The sequence below is a fragment of the Mus musculus genome, chromosome 3 (assembly GCF_000001635.26).
Source record: "Mus musculus strain C57BL/6J chromosome 3, GRCm38.p6 C57BL/6J".
In the NCBI taxonomy this organism is placed as follows: Eukaryota; Metazoa; Chordata; class Mammalia; order Rodentia; family Muridae; genus Mus; species Mus musculus.
Genome location: NC_000069.6, coordinates 103,334,682 through 103,359,064, shown reverse-complemented (window position 1 = coordinate 103,359,064; position 24,383 = coordinate 103,334,682). Strand labels below are relative to the sequence as shown.

Here is a 24,383-nt window from a genome sequence, read left to right as displayed (position 1 = left end):
GTTAATGACATTTGATCTTCGCCTCAGACAGAGTTGTCTATGGATTCCTTATTGCTAAACCCAACTCATAAGGATATCACTTGTCTAAACATCATCACCAACATCTCTCCCTTCTTAAAGAACACTGATCACTGGTGATTCACTTGTAGGTCTCTGTGCCAATCCTGATCACAATACTATTAACAGTCTGAAAACACTGTCAACGCAAGGGCTTGTATTTTATCATATTAACTGTCTGGCAAAATGTAAACTTTAATGAATTGCAATTAGGTCTCAAAAAGAAAGGAAATTCATTTGAAAACTTTTGCCAATTTTCTAGATTTAATAGAAATAGCCAAAACAATGTGGGTTTTAAACAAGGCTTCAAACTAATCTAGTACAACTTCTACAACACATTCCAGAGCATTGTAACAAGAATTATTTACAGGCAGCTAATGTATTAAATAACCATAAAAAGAAAAAATTTGCTTTTATTACACTCAGCAAAAAACACAGGAACAGAACAATTAGAAATTGTAACCTTGTTTAAAAAATTAAATATGATCATTTAGAGAATACAATACCACAGAAACAGCACTTTTAAAGAACCATTCTGAAGGGTAGTTTAACTATGTGCAAAAATAGTAGTAATGAGGGGAGACCAGTTGAAATCCTGGAAGCAAGGAACTCGTAAGGCTGTGAGTTTAATCCTTTGTGTGTAGGTATATGTCCACGTAGAAAATCAACAGGCTTTCTAATTGCGCACACCTCATATTACAGGTGTGCATCTATCACTCACTGCGTTAAAGCATAGTAAATGCCTACATTTTTCAGAGCAGGAGCAGGCATTCTAAACAATGAAATTTAGCCACAAATGGAGCATTGTGACATTTAAAAATCATTTTGGTGCCTTCGTAGAAATCTCTTGAATGTAACAAGTATCATTTTCAGTTTTAAATAACACTTGCTAGAAAAGGGATAACCTTGATTCTATACATTCTGTAGTTTGACAAATATGCCCAGCTTATTTTTTAAAGATAATTGTTTCTAGATACAATAAAAATATATGAAGGATAATGTAAGGAAACATAAGTAACTAAGATCTCAGAGATGCACTTTTGACCAAAGAAAACATGCATTTAGCCAAGTAAAGAAGCCATTGTATCCAAGAGTAAATGCTGATATTGGAAATGTCTATGTAAACTGTGGCATATAAATTTTTTCCTTAAAAAAGTACCTTCAGTTTTTTTTTTACTCAAACAGCTACTTTTAAAAAAATATGCAATTTTCCCCAATTTTTTAAAATAAAATGCCACAATATAGGGTCATTACTTCCAGCATACATTTAAATTTCTTAATTTTTTTTAAAAGATAGATTGGGTGATGTGCATACAAACTTTCCTATAAAATCACCATCCGGAAGGATCATGACATGCTATTTACTAGGCAACAGACTCGAAGCAGTGTTATTGCTTTATCAAGGAAGTATTAACTGAGAGAAACAAGTTAACGTCTAGGTTAGGTTTATGATCCAACTTCAATACACTTTAAAAATCTTAAACACCTTCAGCAGATAATTAGTAAGGAGGCAAAAATGGTGTATCCACTTGTACGTTTTGAGGGCACATGTGTGGTGTATATACTCACAAGTTGTGTGATGGCATGTACACCAGGGTGTATGTTGTGTGTGAGGGCGCATGTGCTAGGGTGCAGGTCAGAGAACAACTTCGGGGACTCAGCACTGAGTAGGCCAGGCTAGCTGGCCAATGGGCTTCTGGAGACTACCTCTGCCTACCTTTCCGTGGGAGCCCCGGGCTTACAGATACACACTACTGCACCCACCTGTATGTAGGTGCTGGGGATTCAAAGTTAGAGCCTCATGCTTGTGGAACACGTGCTTTTTACCCATGTCATCTCCCCAGCTCACTCAAAGAAGCTGTTTCAACTCAGGGAGGGTAGTCTTTTGTCTTCTTAATTTTTTTAATTAACAAAACTATTTACTGACCCAATCTGATGCTGGCTACTTTACGTGTACGTGAATGAGGCTGGGTACCAGATGTAAAGGCTAAGGGAGAGGAGACTACAGCATCTATTCCCCATCCACATTTTAGAAAAAACAAGTGGTAAGCCACAACTTAAGGGCATAGACGGAAGACCTGAATCTGTTAGCTTACTAGCATTAAACCACTAATAATTACATGGCAGGATACCTGCTGAGGTAATCGATAAAACTATAATTTGCACACTTTAAAGCATTATGTCTTTGGATTAACTAAAAAAAAAAAACCTCAAACCTGTTAAAAGAATGAGAACGGACATTTAATGACCTAAAGTCCTTCATAAGAAACAGAAGTGGGAAAAAGCAACCCTTTGATTCCAACGGAGATGTAATGCTTTATCATAGCTCTGTGGTAAGAGTTTGATGTTTACATATAGAACAAGGTCCATGATCTAAGCTGACCCTAACACTGTGCCCAATACAGCAGTTTGTTCACTCAGTCAAGCAGGAGAGTCAAGCGCCGAGATACGTAAGCTGATACGTAAATTAAGGCCAGCAGGGCAGGCTGAGGAACATTTATTCTTAGTTTTCTGATTGGAAAAATGACCCTAAGTTCATCAAGAACTTTGAAGGATTTTAAGGGATCATCAATAGGTGGACTTTTCCCCCCCAAATCTAAGGTACAAGTTCTAACAAAGATTATTAACATGGGGATATCATACCCACATCTGGGAGTCAACAGATTTCTGTGTTTGTATTTTAAAAATATAAATAGGGAAATGAGATAATTTGAATAAGAATTAAGTTTTTCTATTTTTTAGTCATACTTATTTTAAAGCTGGACAGCCTAGAAAACACAATGATCAGTGTGCAAAAAGGGTTTAAAGTGACCATCTTGTTGATAGCAATTTATTCCTCAGCAGCAGGATACCTTTGCTAACAAAAACGGAGCTTCCTAAACACTTGTCAGAGAGAAACTTCTAAATTGATAGTGTTAAAGGGAAACAAAACAACAAGTAACATGAGAATGCCTTTATGGAACACACGCTCTCTCAGGGTTTCAAATATTGAGAAACATTTGCTTAACAATCTGTGTTTGCTCCACTTAACAGAGATTGTTTGTAATTTACTGCTAAGAAGTTTGTAAAGGACTCACATGAGAAGCAAATAAAAAACACCGGAACCCAGAAGTGTCAGGAAATGACGTCAAACCTCTGCGCCCCCACTTGCCAAAAATGTACCCTTAGATATTCATTTACTTACAAAGTCAAATCATGGAAATCAAAGAAAAGAAATAGATATAAATAAAACATTTTAAAAATAAATTTTCTTCCCCTCCTAAAAAACAAACTTGAAACTTCAATAAAATGATAAATGATTTGAAGGTTAATTTATAAGGGAAGCTAAATGGAAGCCAGGAGATGAGGTAATAACACGATCAAGCTCTTTTAAGTGCAGTATGAAAAGGCCTAAATACTCCTCCTCTTTACCCACATCCCTTAAGAAAAAACAACCCAAAGGAATCTGTGTAATAATTTCTTTAGAGCACTTTATTTGATTCAATGCACACTAAAAATATTCACTTCTTCGACATTTACGTCAAATAGCTTTCTGAGGAGGTCTACAGTCTGAACTCCTTACTTTGAACTTTTTGAGAGGCAAATGATTTGCCACACATCTGCTGACACCTGAAATGTTTCTGATGTTGAATTCTACTTTGGTCACTTTATATTCTACTGTGTCCATACAGAAGTAGGACTACAACTCTTAATCCAGCGGAGAGGCGCACACAGTCTAGAGCACACTTGATCTGAGCGTCACAACGCAGAGGAGGAAGATAAACCCGAGCGAGCACACCTGTCTGCTGCAGGTCGGCTCCTGCCGTCAGGTAGTAACAAGGTTGGGTTTGTTCCAATTACCATTCAAGTGGGGATTGGCTCGTTCTCAGGATTTACTTAAAGGTCTCTTCTAAGTCATTCAAAGCCCCCAGTCCATGCACGTGTCCCACTTGGTGGACAGATGAGTAATCTAACCCCACCGGGTTTATTTCAGTATTTTGATATTTCAATAATAAGCTGCTTCTGAAGATTTTTTGAGACGTCTGTTCTCTATTAAAATAAGATAGAACCTCAAAATATGAATGTGAACATTAGAAATAGACAGCATATATTACAAATCCATTCTTGGTAGGAACATTAGTAAGAATACACATTAGCTTAAAAAACAGGCTCAGCAAATGTTGCTGATCTGCCAGAAGTCTGAGCTCACTATTTACAAATAAGACAAAGTGAAATACAGAAAATTGTACACATTTGGTAGCTGACAGATTTCTGTTTACCAATAGTGGTCTACTGGAAACTGGTATGAAGAAGACTAGGTTAAAGTTGTCACCTTCTCAATCTAATTAACCTACACAGAAAATTCTGAAATAAATGTCCTGCTTTCAGGGGAATGACTAACTGCGTGATCAGATGATTTGACCAGTAAGTGTAATTGTTTGGAGGGTTTTCTGGAAATGACTTCCATAAATCTGTATGATCCACTACTAAAAGTTATCATCATTTTAGTACACCACCGAAGTTGACTAAACGATCAATGGTTATGTTCCTAGACCCTACATCTAAGAATAAAATAAAACTACTGCTGAGTTCTTTAAACCAACTTAAAAACTAAGGCCAAATAGATCAAAATGAGAGAAAATGCAGTGGCATGATTCAATGCATCTTTAGTGACATTCAAGTGGAATCTCATGTACTCACTTTTAACCAGAAAACAACCCATTTGTATCTGTGGAGGGGAAGGCTTTTAAGTTATCTTGAGTACCTGTGTGCTCCAGCAGAGACACATCTCGCAGGCTTGCCCAACTCAGTATCCTGCACCAATTATCAGACATGATCATCTACATTTCTAACAGCCAGAGAACCGTCTTCATTTGTAGCAAATCCCCAAATTTTTTCACTTCTAATTTTGTTCTTAAAGTTGCAAACAGAGTTCTCTCCCCTTTTCTTGACAAGAATGTTTTCTGTTTCCATTATTTCAATCTAATACTGTATGAAAGCTACCAGCTTCTGTAAGGAGGTAAAACCACTGTACACAGGATATTCCAGCAACACTTAAATAAAAGGGTGTTTTGTTTTGTTTCCTTCTTCTTAACAACCGATTTAAGTCCGAGTCATTTTACTTTATATGTACTGGTCTCTCGTCTGACTTTAGGCGTTTTCTACGAGGCTGTATAAAATCTTCGTCAGAGTCTTCTGTTACTTCACCATCATCTTCGTCCTGCTCAAACTCTGGCAAAGGAGTGAAGGTCCTGTCTGAGTAGATCTCTGAGAGTTTATCTTCAAAGTACAATGCAACTGCTTTCCCTGCCTTAGCTACTTCTGAATCACCCTGCAAACAAAAGATAAGAATATTCACCTATTGATAATGCATATTCCTTCACCAAGTTTGCATGGTCTGAAAAGCTTACCTTCAAATTAATCTCTTGTGTGTCTGCATAAACTTGAACAACTTTCATCATCTAAAAAGGATACCAGAGTCAAAAAAAAAAAAAGGGAAATTATAAACCTTTCTAAAGTTAAGAGACTGTATAGGATTGGTGACGAAAGTCAGCCATACTAGGGAGAACAAATTGCTAAAACCAGATTAAGTGCTACCTAAAATTCTACTAAACATGGAACAACTTTCCTTACAAAACTGTTAATAAAGTTACTTTGAAACCTTAGTAACAGTCTCACTCTACACTACTGAGGTCAGTCTTAGGAGAAACTTGTCTGAAGGCATCAATCTACTCAAGAGAAAATTAGAATGCTATTTTTAAAATGGTGAAACGTTCCACAAGATAATCAGAATTCTATCTTTATGGCAATACATTAATCACAAACTAACTTTTTGTTTCGTTTGGCTTGTTTTTTGAGACAGGGTCTTCCTATATAGATCTTGCTATCCTAGATCTACTCACTATATAGACCAGGCTAGCCTGGACTTCACAAACACTTGCCAGACTCTGCCTCCCAAGTGCTATTATTAAAGGTGTGCACCACTATGCCTGGCCCAAAAGTGAACTCTTGACAGGCAGAACGTATCTTTCTGTCATTGATAGTATACAATAGCATATTCATTTGAAAATAATCTAAATTTTTAAACAGACAAAAATTCTAACTTGTAATTTGAAGTAAGATTTTACAGATATATTCTGTGGCATACTGATATCAAGGTGACTACACTTTACAGCTCATGGAGAGTTTGGTTTGTGTATTACAGTGACACCTTGATGCCACTAGAGACTGCTATGAGTAGACCTGGATTCTCATCTAGTACCATTTTCTTCTCCTATAATGAAGACAATCTTCTATAACAATATAAACTTTGACGTTACTGAAAAGATAACAAAAAGAAATTTCCCTTATAGAGAGTATCTGTCACATTTTTTTCCTTCAGTTATAGGTAAGGCATCTTTAGCTTCAGAGTTCACAAAAACTCACTGTAGAAACCAAACCCTCACCATTACATATTGAGGCCTGCAGTTTAGTCTTAACACTCTTTTTGTGTATGGCCAGTGACAGAACTAAACAATATAGGCGCTGTTAAATTTCCTGTAAGTGACCCAATGTGGGAATACATAATCCTATCCCACCAAGTTACTTAACTTCAGACTGTTTTCCTATTGAACCACATCTCCCTTTGGAAAGGGTATTCAGTAATACTCTTAGTGTCTTGTACTTAGGAATATACTCCAAACTACACATAACAATCTTTCTTCTCTAGAGCTGAGGGGGGAAAAAAGCAAATTTCGCTTTTATAGAATAGAGAAAAGGGGGAGGGGGAGAAACAACCAAATTAGTTGGTTCTTTCAACAGGGGGTTAAAAAAAAAACAAACAAGCAGAAGAAAACTAATAGCCAATACTCTATAGGTTGGAAGCTAACATACTTCATTAAACCTTTCACAGTTCTTGAAGATCAAACGGACATCAGCCACAAAGTCATCTGGGATTTGGTAATGCTGGGAATGTTTTTTCTGAAGCTTCTTCTTCACCGTTGATAAATCCATCGGTTTCTTTATAATTTTATAGTAGTTTGGTATCTAAAAAATAAATCATGGCAGGTCAGAATTCCCCAAAATATCAAACTTTTGTTTTGGTTTGGTTTAGTTTTGGTTTTCCGAGACAGGGTTTCTCTGTGTAGCCCTGCCTACACAGAAATCCACCTGCCTCTGCCTCCCAAGTGCTGGGATTAAAGGCGTGTGCCACCACTGCCCGGCACAGCAATATCAAACTACTTAATGTGAAAATATACAGCATATTGATTACATATGATGCATAGCAAATATACTTTCAAGTTTTCTGTCTGAATCTATCTTGACTATCAGATCTTACTGCAGGATACATGCTGGTTCGAATGGTTACTCTAAGTTCCCAAGATCCTATCTTTAATAAAAATAAATGGGAAAAAAAACAACCAGCAGGAGAAGTTGCCTCCCAAAAGAACAGCCATATCTGGTTCATTTGGTATTTGATGAATCCTAGGAGAGCTCTTACAAAAAAAAAAAAAAAAAAAAAAAAGAATAAAAACTATTTGAAAGTCCATGAATGTTATGGGTAGAGCACAGTGTGGTGTCAAGGCTTCACAAGAATCTCAGAACACTGAAAGGAAAAGTTACATTTAGTATTCTGACTCCACCTTTGGCCAAAAGTTTTCTACCTGTGGGACATAAGTGCACATAGCAATGGTATTTTAAGACAGTCTGTGGGCTGGAGAGATGGCTCAGCAGTTAGGAGCACTGACTGCTCTTACCAGAGGATCTGAGTTCAATTCCCAGCAACCACATGGATGCCCTCTTCTGGTGTGTCTGAAGACAGCTGCAGTGTACTTATGTAAATTAAAAAAAAAAAAAAAAGATAGCTCAGGCTGGGCTCAATTTGAAGATCCTCTTGCCTCAGCCTGGGACTACTAACATGCACTACCAAGCTGGGGAAGCTATCCGAATATTTCATGAAAAGAAAACACTAGGAAATTATTTTCTACTGTGAAATAAATCCATGAATTTAAAAGATGAAAAGGGGTTTTGAGAATCAAATGACAGTTTTTATCTGTTAAACCCTTTGTACTTTTTTCAGCCTACTTAGCAAACAGACAAGTACCCTTTAATATTTTGTTAAAATTAAACAGCTAACAAATGAAGTGCATACAGCACACTCTATTCTACTTAGGCAATAAGGCTCCCTAGCCCTTCTTTCACTGTAGTACTTTAAAACTTCCTAGGTGTCTTTTCTCAATCTTCACTATTTGTCTTCAGAGGGCTTAGAAATTGCAAAGCCATTTTGAAAACTTCAACAAAACACCTTTACTCAACATTTACAGAGCATCATGGGAACAGAGCAGACACAGAATCTTAGAAGTAATTTAGTATTTTTACTATACAATTAGGAATGAAAGGTGGAAAAGTCCATTGTTTTCTAATTTATAAAGTTAGCTGACATGCATGTGGCTAGTCACACTGTAATCCTAGCTCTCTAACGTTACAGGCAGGACCTGTAGATAAAGGAAAGTAGGAAAGGAAAAGGGAAGAACCAAACGAACAAGCTTTCTCCCCATTTCAGTGTTCTTCCCACTAAAATTATATCCCTTATGTAAATTGTAAAAGGAGATTGTAGAAATAAGACATAGAGCAGGGAGTGGTGGCACACGCTTTTAATCCCAGCACTTGGGAGGCAGAGGCAGGTGGATTTCTGAGTTTGAGGCCAGCCTGGTCTACAAAGTGAGTTCCAGGACAGCCAGGGCGACACAGAAACCCTGTCTCAAAAAACAAAACAAAAAGAGAGAAAAAAGAAATAAAACATAGATCCTATCAGAGCAATATGCACACACAATTAAAAAACAATTTAAGATGGGATACATGTCTTGCATAAGCTCAAGGTGGCCTCAAATTATCTTCCTAACCTAGATACCTGAGTACTAGAAACAGCATTCCTTGCTTACAAAGTGTAATTTTTTTAAAGATTTATTTATTTATTATATGTAAATACACTGTAGCTGTCTTCAGACACACTAGAAGAGGGAGTCAGATCTTGTTACAGATGGTTGTGAGCCACCATGTGGTTGCTGGGATTTGAACTCTGGACCTTCGGAAGAGCAGTCGGGTGCTCTTACCCACTGAGCCATCTCACCAGCCCATAAAGTGTAATTTTAACAGACGGAACTTATATCCATTTAGCTCTAATAAGGTTCCTGGCTGTGACATGAGGATGTAATTCAGTAGTGAAACACTTAGTTACAAAACTCAGATTCAATTTCCCAGACCAATATGCATACAAATTAATTAAATGATGACACTTAACAATGTAAAATACTATGTACAAACTTTATAGTAATTATTTTATATAAGGTGCCTTCTTAGTAACTCATCTTGAGGGACTAATTAAAGGTCAACCCCAACGTGCTAGAAAATAAACCTGTTGCTTTGCATCGGAAACAATTATTTTATATAATCTTCTAAATAGTTCAATGAGGTTAAGAATAGTAATCCTGGCACTCAGAAGGCAGAGGTAGGTGGATCTGAATTTGAACCAGCCTATCACCAGGACAGTCATAGTGAAACCCTGTCTCCAAAAAAAACCAAACCAAAACAAAACTACAGACTGTAAACATTTATCAAATTATCAATCTGCACTCCATAAATTTATAAAAAAGGAGGTCATGAGCTCGGGTCCCAGCATCCATGTGACAGCTCACAACTGCCTTAACTCGTATTGGGTATCTGACACCATCTTCTGACTTCCATAGATACCAGGCATGCCCACAGTAAACATATTTACATGCAAGTAAACATTCATAACATTCATTTTTTTTAATAGTTAAAACAGCATTTTTAGAGGCTGGAGAGATGACTGAGGAGTTAAAAGCACTGGCTCCTTTTCCAGAGGAGCTGAGATCCATTGCCAGCAACCAGAGCAGCTTATGACTGCTGGTAACTACAGTCCTAAGAGAGACAATGTTCTCTCCGGGACTCCCTGAGCACCTGATACGCAAATATACATGCGGGCAAAATAAGCATAAACCCAAGAATAAATTTAACAAAATAATAATAATTACTTAAAAAGATGTTTACAGAGCATTAAATACCAGCACTGGGGAGGCAGAGAAAGGCAGATCTCTTTGATTTCTAGGATAGTTAAGAGTATATAAAATCTCTATCTCAAAAGAAAAAAACAACAAAGAGCAAGCAAACAACAAAACAAATTAGAGATTTGTTTAGAGATTTGACTAGAGAGTCTGGAATGAGAGGTAAGATTTAAAAAAAAAAGAAAAAAGAGATTGCCCCCAAAATATGAAACTTCAATCAGGCTGTTGTAAAAGTTCTACCCATCTACTACTGCCTTACTCACATGTAAGTCATTTACTGATAAACTGGGTATTTTAAAATTCTATAATTCCTTATTACCAAAAATTTAAATTGATGGTAATGGGCATGTTAGTCTAATTAAATTTTATGTACGTAAAAACATCATACTGTACCATACAAGTATATATAACAATCAGTTAAAATTAAGTTCTAAAACAATGACCGGCGAGGAAGTATCAGAAAATGGGAGTCGTGGGTAGTGGAGGAACTCATTACTTGTGAGTACTTGTGAGTAACTACCTGTGCCTAAGCCACAGCCCACAGATTTCCTTACCAGGGCAATACTCACCGAAACAGGAACAGGCTCCTGGAATTCAATACTTAATTCGTGACAATAGAGGTAAAGCAGAAGACGTTCACATTTCTGGCCCCAAAAGAAAAAGAAGACAACGATTTTTTTCTGATGTTTTGGAGAATACAGCTACAAGGTGTTATTATAATAAACTGAACATTACTTTCTATATAATTGGTATCAAAGAAAATAATTTGCTTTGATTTAAATTTTGAAACTATGATCTATTCTACTGAGTTTTTATTCTAATAAAACTAAAATAATTAATTCATAGCTACAAAATTAGAAATGAGTCACAAACACAACTTACAGTAAAGGGGTAAAGAAAATTTCACCATTAGTAGTTAATACAATTCCCCAAGGCAGGTAAAACCAAGTATTAATCCTCTGCTTTTCACAGACTACACTCAGGTTCAAAATGAACAAGATTCCCCTCTCTTTGATCAAATTGCTAACCCCGTCATCCCCCCCACCCCACCCCACAAAGAACACCTTCCCTTTCATTTTTCCTTTTATCTTTTTTGAGAAAGGGTTTCACTATGCAGGTCTGACTTGTTTACAACTCCTATATAGACCATACTAGCCGCCACTGTGCTGCCTCTGGCTCACAAGATCTCCCCCCCCGCCCCCCCCCCCCCCACACACAGGGTTTCTCTGTGTATCTCTGGCTGTCCTGGAACTCACTCTGTAGACCAGGCTGGCCTCAAACTCAGAAATCCGCCTGCCTCTGCCTCCCCAGTGCTGGGATTAAAGGTGTGCGCCAAAAAGAGCTATTAGACTAACATTTAGTTTCTGCTTACTTAAACTTTAATGTTTGTATATCCTAAGCAAATTCCTTCTCTTCACAGAATTGTCAAGCATACATATTAGATTAGAGCCAAACTTAATTCTAATTACCACAGAACTATGTGAAGGTATACTTGCCAGTAGAAATCAGGGAAGGATGGGATCCGTGAAAATGTGAGTGAAATAAAAATAATTTGTGTTTCATTTTTAACATGAGAAGCTATTAAAAATATTAAAAAGTGGCAAAGTTTTTTTCTTAAGAAAAAGAAAATTTTAAATATAGAAAAACAGACTAAAGGAACAAGAGGAGAAACCAGGAAATCATCACCAAATTATCCTAATAGTCTGCATAAGGAATTGTGAATGTTTTAGGGTGGTAAATATGGGGAGGTGAAAGAAAATGGCATTATAATCACATGTGACTTTTAATCTTAAGAGATTTCTGGCCACGATAGAGGTGAACAGAGCAATAGGGAATACTAAGGAAAGATGTATTTGTCTGGTATTTGCTATTTTTCGAGGGAGAGGATCAGAAATCAAGATTTGAATTGAAACATATTAAGTGTGAAGTCTGGCCCGAGGAAACATGCCTGTAATCTCAGCATACAGAAGGAAATTGCTACAAATTCAAGCGCAGCTAGGGCTGTTATAACAAGGGTCTAATATCTTTTTTAAAAGTCTTGAACTAAAAATTAAGGCTTTAGAAGTCATAAGATGATTCATTAGATGACACAAAACCTACCAGGTCATGTGACCATTACATAGGGGTGGGGTTATATTGGTGGAGGAGGGATCACAACCATCAAGTCTCTGTTAACAAGTCAGCTTTCAAACTTACCCTTTGGTCCACAGGGCTTAAGCCTTGTGCAGTTTTCCCCTTCTTACTATGCTGCATATTATCACAATCATATTCAACTTCTGGCTTCCCAATATCTCTGCAAAATGTGCATATCCAGTCTCCACTGTACAGGGAAAAAGGCCATTAGTCCATGTAACTACAACAAAGAAGGCCCTTAGTACAAGTCTTTAGGTTATTTTTTCTTTCCAATTCTTTCATGAATTTTTCTATTACATTTCTTTTTCTTTTCTTTTTTTTTTTTTTTTTTTTTTGGTTTTTCGAGACAGGGTTTCTCTGTGTAGCCCTGGCTATCCTGGAACTCACTTTGTAGACCAGGCTGGCCTCGAACTCAGAAATCTGCCTGCCTCTGCCTCCCGAGTGCTGGGATTAAAGGCGTGGACCATCACGCCCGGCTACATTTCTTATATAATAAACTCTCTCAAACTTTCCCAATTACACATCAAATAACAACTTTCTGCAAAATGATATAATGGAATTTCTATATTAAGCATCAATCTATTCATGGCATAAACTCAATGACTAGTTCCTGTAGCAAAATACACCTCAAGTCCCCATATTACCCATATTAACATCCCATGGTCCTAGTTCTGTTGTTTTTTGTTTGTTTGTTTGTTTTTGAGACAGGGTTTCTCTGTGTAGCCCTGGCTGTCCTGGAACTCACTCTGTAGACCAGGCTGGCCTCGAACTCAGAAATCCACCTGCCTTTGCCTCCCAAGTGCAGGGATTAAAGGCGTGCGCCACCACGGCCCAGCCCTAGTTCTGTGATAGGAAAACACTCATCATTTACTTTCTTGAAGACCTAGTTGATTGATGCATTTAACTCCGGTCACTGGAGACGCAGGGATGGAGAAAGCCTGGGGCACATTTGCAAGCAAGCCTGGCCTTTTGAGGAGTTCGAGTAGGCAATGGAGCAGTGATACCCAAGGCTGTCCCACATGTGCCCGCCATACATACAAAGAAAACAGTAGCGGTTACGCAGTTACTTGAGCCATCTTACAGTGTTCTCAAGTGTATTAAATACATCAGCAACAAACCATAACCTCTCAAAAACCAAAACAAAGAACCTGCATATACAAACATGTACTTGTGTTTACAATCATATGTACTTATATATGTGCTTATAATCATATACACTCCCTTAATTTTTAAGTCAGACAAAATATTTACTGTTTTTTAAAATCAGGATTTCTACTGAATTATACATTTCATAAATTATTTGTTCATATTTTTCTTTTTCCCTGTCTATATATAGATATATAGTATATATACTAATCTAGGTAGATGAAAGTAAGTTCTAATTCTAGAAGTTTTATAGTTTATATTCCTAACTATCTGCTTTGAAAACTGGAAAAACCTTAGCTGGTTATGATGACACATGCCTTTAATCTCAGCACTAGGGAATCAGAGGCAGGAAGATCTCTGTGAGTTCAAGGTTAGTCTGGTCTACATAGCATTTTCCAGGACAGCCACGAGCACATATCCTGTCTCAAAAAAAAAACAAAAACCAAACAAAAAACACTGGCGAAATCCTAATGTTCCAAGATATGACAACCCCAAGAAAAGGGGTGCAGCAAGACGGCAAGAAAGTAAAGGCACTTAAGCCTGATGATGAGTTTGAGTCCCCAGAACCCACATGGTGGAAGGAAAAACTGACTCTTGTAAGTTGTTCTGACCTCCATACATGTTCCACAGTACCTGTATACGCATATGCATGCAAATGACGTCATACAAGTAACTAAGTAATGTAATAAAAAAAAAGGGAAATTCCTCATTAGATTACTAGCAAATCATACCCTCTGAGATTGAGGCAGGTATTACAATTAAGAAGACAAAGACAACCAAATATATATATGGCACTGTTTATATATATAGCTAGTTTTCTTTTCCCATCTTAGTGTTTGAGATTGAACCCAAGGACCTCATGTACGCTAGGCACATGCTCAACTACTAGACTAGATCCATCCTATCAGCTTCACTATCTGCAGCTTTTTATTAAAGAACTTGATCTTTAAAATGGGATTTCTTTGAGGGAAGCCCTGAATAACTTTGTTATATGTTTAGATTTGGGAATAACAAGAACGTAAATGAACTATTTTGCTGGTACCTTGGAAAGCTGAGAAGTGTTGGAACATGACAGGTAAGATGAAAGACCTTCGGACATTTCTCACAACACAAAAGATCCCCTCCGTTCTGGCAGACGGCACACCAGTCTTCATTTGGGTCATCATCTTTGCTATTGCCATCCCCTCCAATCCTTGCCGACCTGTGCATGAGGTTTCGAATTGGAGACTTTCCATTGACTAGGTTACTGAGTCCTGACTGTTTGCAGCTTTCACTGATATCTGTAGGTTCAGTCTTCACGTGGTTCTCCAGGCCTGTTAATGTATCCAGCTCACTCTCTAGGTGAAGGTTAGTTGAAAGAGGTGGTGTCAAACTACTCTCAGGACTGCTCAACTACAAGAAAACAAAGACAATTAAAAAAATCATTTAATTCTTACATGTATACAGTATACAAACATGAATATATATACAAAGCTACATGAATACACTTAATACTAAAATTCTGTAAATCACACCAGTGAAATAAAAGAATACAAATAACTTGCCATTACATATGCTAACATGATTTTGGGGGTTTTGTCCCTCTAATATTGGTTCACTTAGATGACTCAGAAATTAAACTATTATACACAAACAATCATACTTATAGTTTATTACAATGCACTATTTTTCCAATCAAAACCAGTTCCATAAGCCTTGTGGTGGTGGAGTCTACCTTTAATCTCAGCACTGCAGAGGTAGAGGCAGAGGGGCAGAGGGGCAGAGGCAGAGTCAGGAGAATCTGAGTCTACAAATGAGTTCTAAGACAGCCAGAGCTACACAGAGAAACCATATCTCGTAAAACTAAATCAGTTAAGTAAAATTTGAAAAGTATTTTATACTACTCTTTAGCACACATATCTGAAATGAGAATTTTGGTTTCTTTAAAAAGCATAGAAATATTGTACAAATATGCTCTTATTTTAACCCCAGGTGTTGGACATGGGGCTGCTTCAGATTGTCCACAGCAGCTGACTATGATTTGCCTCATGCTCTAGCAAGGCTGTGATTAGGCTAGAAGCAGATAGTTTCTATGATTCTATGACATTTGGAATTCTGGAGACTTTTCAGAGGGTATAAAATGCTGGGAACCCAAGAGGTTGTACAGATTGTTGGTCATGATTTGTTAAGCAAAGAAGAAACAAGAAGAAATTAGATATCCTGATGGCAAAGATCATACTTGCCAAAGCACTCGATGCCACTAATCAGCCTGGTATCAGTCTAATGATAACACTGCCCTTTCCCCTTTTGTTTTCTTCTCTCCTGTCTCATGTTAGGGGGGCTGAAAGAGTGTGGCATAGAAGGGTGAAAGAAAAAAGGACCCACAAAGTAGCAAAAAACTCCCTTTATGCATATCATTTAACAAATGGAAGAATATAGCAAATAAAATAAATCTTGCACCACACCACCTATTTTTAGGTGAACTTTCTTTTGTTTGTTTGATTTGTTTTTGAGACAGGGTTTCTCTGTGTAGCCCTGGCTGTCATGGAACTCACTCTGTAGACCAGGCTGGCCTCGAACTCAGAAATCCACCTGCCTCTGCCTCCCAAGTGCAGGGATTAAAGGTGTGCGCCACCACCGCCCAGCAAAAAAAGATTTGTTTGTTTGTTTGTTTGTTTGTTTGTTTATTTAATGTATGTGAGTACACTGTAGCTGTACAGATGGTTGTGAGCCTTCATGTGGTTGCTGGTTGAACTCAGGACCTTTGGAAGTGCAGTCAGCGCTCTTACCCACTGAGCCATCTCACTAGCCCGTGGAGTACTTTCTAAACTAAGAGTTTTAGTGGAAGAGATGGCATTGTTATAAACATTGAGCTAAAGTTGTAGCTCCATAATCCATACATTGCACCGAATATAGTAATATGCTGAGGTGCCTATTTGCCAATAACATAGGTAGAAAAGTAAAAAGCTGGGCAGAAAGAATAACAAAAAGGGAAATTTCTATATGAAGATGGGTTTGGACATCCCTTCATTCTGTTTTATAAACTGTATAAACTATTTCATCCAAGAAACTCTAGAATGGTTATTATAAGACAAAAGAGAAATCTATCTTTGATCAATAACCTTCTTTTGTATGAACAAGCTTAGTGTTGAGCTCCTAGGTTACAAACAATAGTTAAGGTTCCGTTGTGGCCTTGAGATCCTATATGTTCACTGAGATCATTAATAGAACAGAATTTAGTACCATGACATTAGTATTAACTAGAAATTTCAAGATAATACCAAGAAAAAACTTTAAGGCAATCTACTTAGACCTGACTCTTTTTTAAAATTAGATATTTTCTTTATTTACATTTCAAATATTATCCCCTTTCCTGGTTTCCCCTCTGAAAATCCCCTATCCCCCTTCCCCTGTTCCCCAACCCACCCACTCCCATTCCTGGTCCTGGCATTCCCCTATATTTGGGCATAGAGCCTTCATAGGACCAAAGGCCTCTCCTCCCATTGATAACCGGCTAGGCCATACTCTGCTACATATGCAGCTAGAGCCATGAGTCCCACCATGTGTTTTCTTTGATTTGTGGTTTAATCCCAAGGAGCTCTGGGGATACTGGTTAGTTCATACTGTTGTTCCTCCTATATAGCTGACTCTTTTTTTTTTTTTTTTTTTTTTTTTTTTTAAGATTTATTTATTATATGTGTGTACACTGTAGCTGTCTTCAGACACTCCAGAAGAGGGCATCAGATTTTTTGTTACAGATGGTTGTGAGCCACCATGTGGTTGCTGGGATTTGAACTCAGGACCTTTGGAAGAGCAGTCGGTGCTCTTAACCGCTGAGCCATCTCACCAGCCCTATAGCTGACTCTTAAGAGCAGAAATAGAAAAAGAAATACTTAGCTTGTGTCAGACACAAGAATTTAAAGACAAATAAATATGCCTAACTGAGACGATCGGCTGACCTCCCATCAAATCCTGGCGGGAGCTTACCATACAGGCACTCCTCCTGCCATCCTCTGTCTTCTCTTGTTTCACAGCTCCTGAAAAGCTGCATATCTCTTCTTCAGTCCCAGGTTCCTGCTTGACCTTCACCTGATCAGACTTGAAACTATGAGCACTTTTCTCAGCAGTTCTTCCTGATGATCCGCAGCTAATTAAGAAACAATAAAAGCCACGTTTGATTGTATAGCATAACATGAAAAGTACTATTTATTAAAGATAGTAGATAATTACCTCAAAAACAAATGTGACAGACGTAAGTTCAGACCTTAAAATTACCTTTCATGGCACAAAACACTTAAGTTAAGCAATTAGGGTTTTAAGATGTTTTTTCCTACTTTGATAGATTTACTATACAGGGTGAGATGTCTTGGGGATAAGACTCAAGTATAAACATGAAATCCATTTAGTTTGTATATATATATAGCCGGTAATTTCAAATAATATTTTAAATCCACCCAGCAATTTGATCGCAACATACTACATGAGATCAACTATGGATTTTCCATGTGGAGCATCCTACAAGTGCATACATTTTAGAGCATTTCAAATGTCGGATTAGGGATGCTCAACCTGTAGCATAAAACATCAGTGATTGTGTCTCTTTATAGAAACAATTTCAATGCTACCACTTAAAACATCTAAAGATTACAACATCAGCCTCACAATGGAAGATTACTTCAGATCTGAGGAGACTAAAACAAAAAGACAATAAATACACAGCAAACAATCTCGTACAAACTTTTCAGAATCAATAAAAGCAAAGTGAAGAGTACAGGTGCATGGCTAAAGAGGTCTATAAAAAGCAAAAAGGCCGGGCGTGGTGGCACATGCCTTTAATCCCAGCACTCGGGAAGCAGAGGCAGGCAGATTTCTGAGTTCAAGGCCAGCGTGGTCTACAGAGCGAGTTCCAGGACAGCCAGGGCTACACAGAGAAACCCTGTCTCAGAAAACCAAAAAAAAAAAAAAAAAAAAAAAAGGAGCAAAAAGAGCAACAGAAAATCATCACCACTGTGTGAAGCAACAGGAAGGCTAGTATAGCTACTCAGAGCCAAGTTTCCACTGTTTGTTTTTCTTCTGAAAGCACTGGCTAAAAAGCCAACCTAGTACTTTTTAATAGGAACAGCTTTCAAAAAAAAAATATATATATATATATACATACATACATATATATAATATTCGCAAATCCCAATTCTCTAAGTTTCATAGTATATCCAGTTATACAAAGTACAGTTAAAAAAAAGCCAATATTCATGATATTTCATCTTAAAAATGTATTTCTTAGCTCTAGCCACTGAAAAGGCCTAAGGAAAATATGAACAACTTAAAAAGTGTCCTTAATAGCTACAAGAAGAACATTAAAAATGTGTTGAAATATATAGATTCATAAAAGTAGTAATAGTTAAACTCCTAGGTCACTGAAGCAAACTGGGAATCAGCTTATCACAAAAGAATAAAGAAAAATTTCCTACTTCCCTTAATTTAGTAACTGAGTTTTTTCAGACATATTCTAAAGTAATAAATGATTATCAAAACAACACTTTTCAACCAGTAAAGGCACTTGCCACAAAGCCAAGCCTCAATTTGATCCCAAGGACCCACGTGGTAAAAGAAGAAAACTGGGTCCCCACAAATATCCTCTCATCTACATACACCCGTGCACACCCATGTGCGCGCACAAGCACACGCACACACACCCCAATTTTTTGGAGCTCAATGATCAGCCAGCCAGCTTATTCTGAGCTCCAGGTTCAGTTCTCAAACAGCAAAGTAGAGAAGTGAATGAGACAGCTTATGTCATTCTCTAGCCACGACACATGTACTGCCCATATGTATACAAATCACACATACAAACAAAACATGCTCCCAAATGAACCACACACTACAACCTAATTAAACCTAAATTCTGATCAAATCTCTCATTCTTATTTTTTTAAGACTCCTTTTTAATTGTATGTGTATATAAAAAGGCAAATAAATAACAATATGAGAGAAATAGAAATGTCTAGAAGAAGAACCTCTACATCTGCAAAAATAAACTATATGGAAACACATTTGCGGATGACAGTGTATAGGGCTTATTTTAGTGTGCATAAATTGGCATCTTTAATAGCTGGATCTAAACAAAACAGAATAATTACAAGTAAAATAACATAATTTCCGAGATTCATTTCAAATAATCCAGAGAAGACGATAACAGAAAAGAATGCAAAGGAAAGAAGACTGTGCATAACTTATGTACTCATTGTTGAAACTGGGGATATGAAAATTACTTTACTTGACATTTGTTTACTTGAATTAGTTTACTTGAAATTTTTCTTATTAAAAAAGTTGTAAGTAACATAATACTGAAAAAAAATTACTCACCTGCCTCGACTGCCAGTACTAGACGTGCTAGGGGGTCTCACAGGTGTGTGAGAATTGGATAAGCCTAAAAAACAGTATGACACACTAATTATCAGAATGTTCAAACCATACAACCCAACTTAGAAATTCTTGTAAACCAAAGGTAGTTGGAAAATCAGAGATGGCAAATGTAATCATTAGTAGACAGCCAGTTTCTATCAGCTGAGGTCAGTCATGACTTTAGAATTCTCTTCCAAAAAATATTGCTCATAAGCAAAAAGCAGAAAATTGAGACAACTGTGACATCTTCATGTCACAAACTCTATAGTAGCCCTGTACTCTCTTTTTTAAAAAAAAAAAACTGAAACAATGTTTCATTATACAGCCCCGACTGGCCTTGACCTCACGCTCACCCTCCTCCTGTCTGCATGCTGAGATTACAGGTGCACACAAATCAACCAAGTTCATTCTTCTTCAATGCCCTGAAAAATTTTTACTAACACCCAATGATGTGATTCAAAAAATGTTAATAAAATACCTCATGGAAAAACCCATGTTTGAACTAGGCAGTGGTGGCACGTGCCTTCAATTCCAGCATTTGGGAGGCAAAGGCTGGTGGATCTCAGAGTTCAGAGCCACCCTGGTCTTCAGAGTGAGGTCAGGGACAGCCAGGGCTACACGGAAAAGCCTTGTCTAGAAAACCAAACAAACAAAAACATTCATGTTTATATCTGAACTATTTTTCCTCCAGAAATCAGACATTCAGTTTTAGTTAGGAAACAAAACAAAAAAACACATTTAGTTTACATCAAAAAAATACACTAAGAGCTGGATGTAGTTAGTGGCTGACTCTAATCCTAGCACCTTCGAACCTGAGGTAGAGTTTACCTACTTAAGTTAGATAGTAAATTCCAGGATAGCCTGGGCTACAATGTGAAACTTTATTCCAAAAATCCAAAAGAAAAAAAGGAGAAAAAAGATCTAATCACGAATGACTGGACTATTAACCTGTGTGGCACTGCTCCAATCATGAATCTTGATTGTCTCAGCTGAAAACTCATGAGAGCAGGAACAATCAAACTGGGCTTTGAGGAGAGGACTATATAAATATTCTAATTGTTAAAAGCAAATTTAAGCTTTTAATTTTAAAATTACAACTTGAAAATTCATGTGGTTTTAACTTTGTTAAACAATTTTTTAATTTTGAAACTGATGAGTTAAACTTCAAAACTCAATTCATTATCCATAATGTAAAACATAGGCTATAAAAAGTTAATAGACTCCAAATTCAAAGAGTGAGTACAGTTAATGTTGTCAAAAGACAGGGCATAGTATGTTGAGTAGTATCATATCACTTCAGTGAGATAAAGATTGTCAAATCATTTAAACATATGCATGCAAATTTTGAAAAGTCAATAGACTGTGAGCAAAGCAAACGCGCCTTCAGAATCCAAGTGGGCCTTATTTAGTCAGCTAAACCCCTGAAAAGCTAGGCCTATGCCTTTTTGTCCCTAAGTGAATTTTACTTCTGGACACTAGACTGTAAAGTACCTCTTGCTTTCCGGAGTCTCCGCTTGCTAAATGCCCTGCAGACTTAGACTTGCCAATACCCAATATCACATAGTCATCAGAGCCAACTTCTTAATTCCTTGTCCTCGTCCTTCCTCCCCACTACATTTTGTGTGTAAAATGGCATGTATCTCTACACACCGTCTCTTGCTGTTGTTTGTTTTTGTTTTTTACATGATTATAGATGTGAGGAAACAGCCCTCATTCCCCCACCCCTGTGTTAAAGGGTTAAAAGCAATGAAGCAATATCCCTGCTTGTTTTACCTGAAGATCCAGGTGATAACGCAGAGGGTCCTGGGGAAGGATTCATGGTACTTGTAGGCTGAGGGGGTAGATGACTGCCTGAGATATATCTACTCAGTAGATTATCTAAACTACTTGAGCCAGCATCTTCCAACTAGAGAAAGATAAAAATAAATTTGCTTTGATTAAACTGATGACAAATGAATTAATGTCACTGTCTGTACTCACTTTACTATAAACTAACAGATTATTCAGTATCAAGTTCAACCTAACTGTAACTTCCTTAGGTTATTCTGAGAACTCACACAGTCTAAGTTTATGTGACTGATCTTATCATTTATATTATATAACCCATCTAGCTACTAAGACAAATTTAGTAATCCACCAAGCCCTGTCTGTCCAACTACAAAAACAGCTCTCATACACTAACAGCACACTTTAATTCCTTTTCTCAAAATTGTTGGAGACCTTTGTCCTCAGTCTCCCTCCCTTCCTATTTTATCATCCCACCATTCACACAAGGAGAAATATATGTCAAACCCCAACTTTAACCTTATCAGCATTCAGCTTGACAAAGGTACATCCCTGTACACACAGGAAAGAAAAAGCCATAAAATCTGAACTCATTTAATCTTAGAGGCAGTAGGATAACATCAGAGGATAAAACAGGGCAATTTTGAAACACCCCCCCCCCACACACACACCCAACAAACAAACAAAACATCAGATTCCTGTCTTAAAATAAGCCATCTTCCCGCAGAATGTGATGCTTATGTGAGAAAGTATTTACATGAGAAGTAAAAAGACACTAAGTGTTCAGAGTATCTGAAAACCCACACTATTCCTAAGAAACTGTCAACTTATTATTTATTACTAGCTAATCTTCTGTTTATTCCCACACTTGCTCACTGTTTCAACCTGTTCTTCAGACGTAGGTCAAAGTATATCTAATGTAAACCTATCTTTTTTTCACTTAAGACAAAACTGCATTTTGGAAAAAAGGGAATATAAACCAAAGCAGAACTGGAAACTAAAATGGAGCAGGTAAAAACTACAGACAGGGTAGGATCCTCTTCAAAAGCAAAAATGACAATTTCCCATTCAAAAAAACAAAAATAAAAACAAAAAAAAAACAAAAAACAAAAACATCTCAAGCCAGTGACAAGTGAGGCTGAAGGTTAGAAGCTGAAATAATCAGACTAAAAAGTAATGGTAGTTCTGACTATATATCCTTTGCTCACAGATCCTGGTTAAGCATCCATTTGTAAGCTCTACTACAGAATACTCAAGCTGTAACTCTCAAGTTAACTAGCAATAATCACTGAAGATGGAGCTCTTTTTTACTGTCTTTACTTCATAGAGATTTACTTTAGCATGTGTGAGTGCTTTGCCGGTGTTTATATACAGCATGTGTGTGTGTGCCTGCAGAGGTCAGAGGAAGGCACTGGATGTCTGAAAGCAGAGCTATAGGCAGTGGTTAGCTACCATGAGGGTGCTGAAAACATAGGGAACCAGCCCCAGAGAGAGTGCTGCATACCACATCAAAACAAATAGGGAAAATGGTTAACCCTACTCAACTCCTTCAATACCTACCTTTAATATTCTCTACCTCTAACTTTGTTCTCTAATTAAATAGATGGCCCAGAAGTTGAGGACCACTGGTCTATAAGGTTTTTTGTGTGTAAGTTATTTCTCTAAGATAAAAATAAACCTGAATAGGACAAAACAAATGGACAAGAAAACAAACAAAAGAGAACCAAGAAAAAAAAAAACAAACAAAAGAGAACCAAGAAAAAAACCTTAAGAAACATATACAGATGGAGAGGTACACACATTCACACCACTGAAAGAGTTTATAGGAAACATTAAAGTGTGAAGCATTCTGGCTTCAATTTACTACCTCCTATTACTTCCTCATGAAAGCAAACTGTAATTTTTTTCAGGGAGTTTCACTTTAGCACCACCAAGAGGCTCAGCCAGCAGAAGCCCGTGTTGCACACTCTCCTTTTACTTCCCAGAACCCACACAAAGATGGGGGAAGAGAAATGTGACACCACCTCTGGCTCCCATGTAACTGTATGGTGTGCATACACACACATATCATGCACAGTAATTTTTATATCCTCACTTTATTATTTCTAGCTATCTTAATTACCAAGATAACAGCTTCTTAGTAAGAAGGCTATATAAAACAGTTAGTAATTCCTAACCAACTCCATTTTGCCTCTCTCCTGTACTTTACTATCTATTAGTAATGCCTTTTTATATTTTCAAACCAGTGCTGATACTATTTTTACATCTAATACAAAATCATTATGCCGACCAACCAAACCACACAGCTTTTTCATGTACTTAAGTACAATTATTTTCTAGATTGTGTAAAATACGGAAATTTATATTTTGTATCAAACTTACTATTTGTACTATTTATTTAATTTGATTTATAATGCTGGATTTTCTATGTGAAATCTTAATGAAATTTCAGCTCCATTACATAATTTATTGGAATATCATTATAAATGGGATTGCCACAGACCAAAGTAGTGTTTTAGAACACATGACTGTTCTGGGCTTTTAAAACTATTCTTCTATTCTATTGCTTAATGATGCTACTCACAACACAAAGCCATCATTCATGCCTGCGATGTTGCCGATTACATAAACCTGCCATAGAACAAATTATGTGAAAGTTCAACAATTGTACACAGAACATAAAATCTGATCATGAAAATAATAACTGATATTGACATGTGTATATGTATTTACTATATTTTTTGTTGCTATTTTTTAGTCCTTGTACGACAACTTTATAACCTGGTATGATAGTGCCTTTATTCCCAGAACTTAGGGGGCAGAGGCAAGTGAGTCTGA

General features: G+C 37.1%; 1 protein-coding gene across 4 annotated transcripts in view; it reads right to left on the bottom strand.

The window, feature by feature from the left end:
* Positions 1 to 294: 294 nt before the first annotated feature.
* Trim33 (tripartite motif-containing 33) overlaps positions 295 to 24,383 on the bottom strand; it is a 79,478-nt gene continuing 55,389 nt past the window's right edge. The window contains exons 12-20 of one of the 4 annotated variants that reach the window (NM_053170.3): positions 21,534 to 21,666; positions 19,722 to 19,785; positions 17,346 to 17,505; positions 14,422 to 14,771; positions 12,297 to 12,420; positions 10,670 to 10,744; positions 6,910 to 7,062; positions 5,448 to 5,498; positions 295 to 5,368 (exon numbers count right to left, since the gene is read on the bottom strand). In NM_053170.3, coding sequence (NP_444400.2) covers positions 5,156 to 5,368; positions 5,448 to 5,498; positions 6,910 to 7,062; positions 10,670 to 10,744; positions 12,297 to 12,420; positions 14,422 to 14,771; positions 17,346 to 17,505; positions 19,722 to 19,785; positions 21,534 to 21,666 — 1,323 coding nt within the window. In that variant the 3' untranslated portion in view covers positions 295 to 5,155. The remainder of the gene's footprint in view (positions 5,369 to 5,447; positions 5,499 to 6,909; positions 7,063 to 10,669; positions 10,745 to 12,296; positions 12,421 to 14,421; positions 14,772 to 17,345; positions 17,506 to 19,721; positions 19,786 to 21,533; positions 21,667 to 24,383) is intronic. The other 3 variants (XR_003954429.1, NM_001079830.2, XR_375607.4) reach the window with 3 other exon arrangements.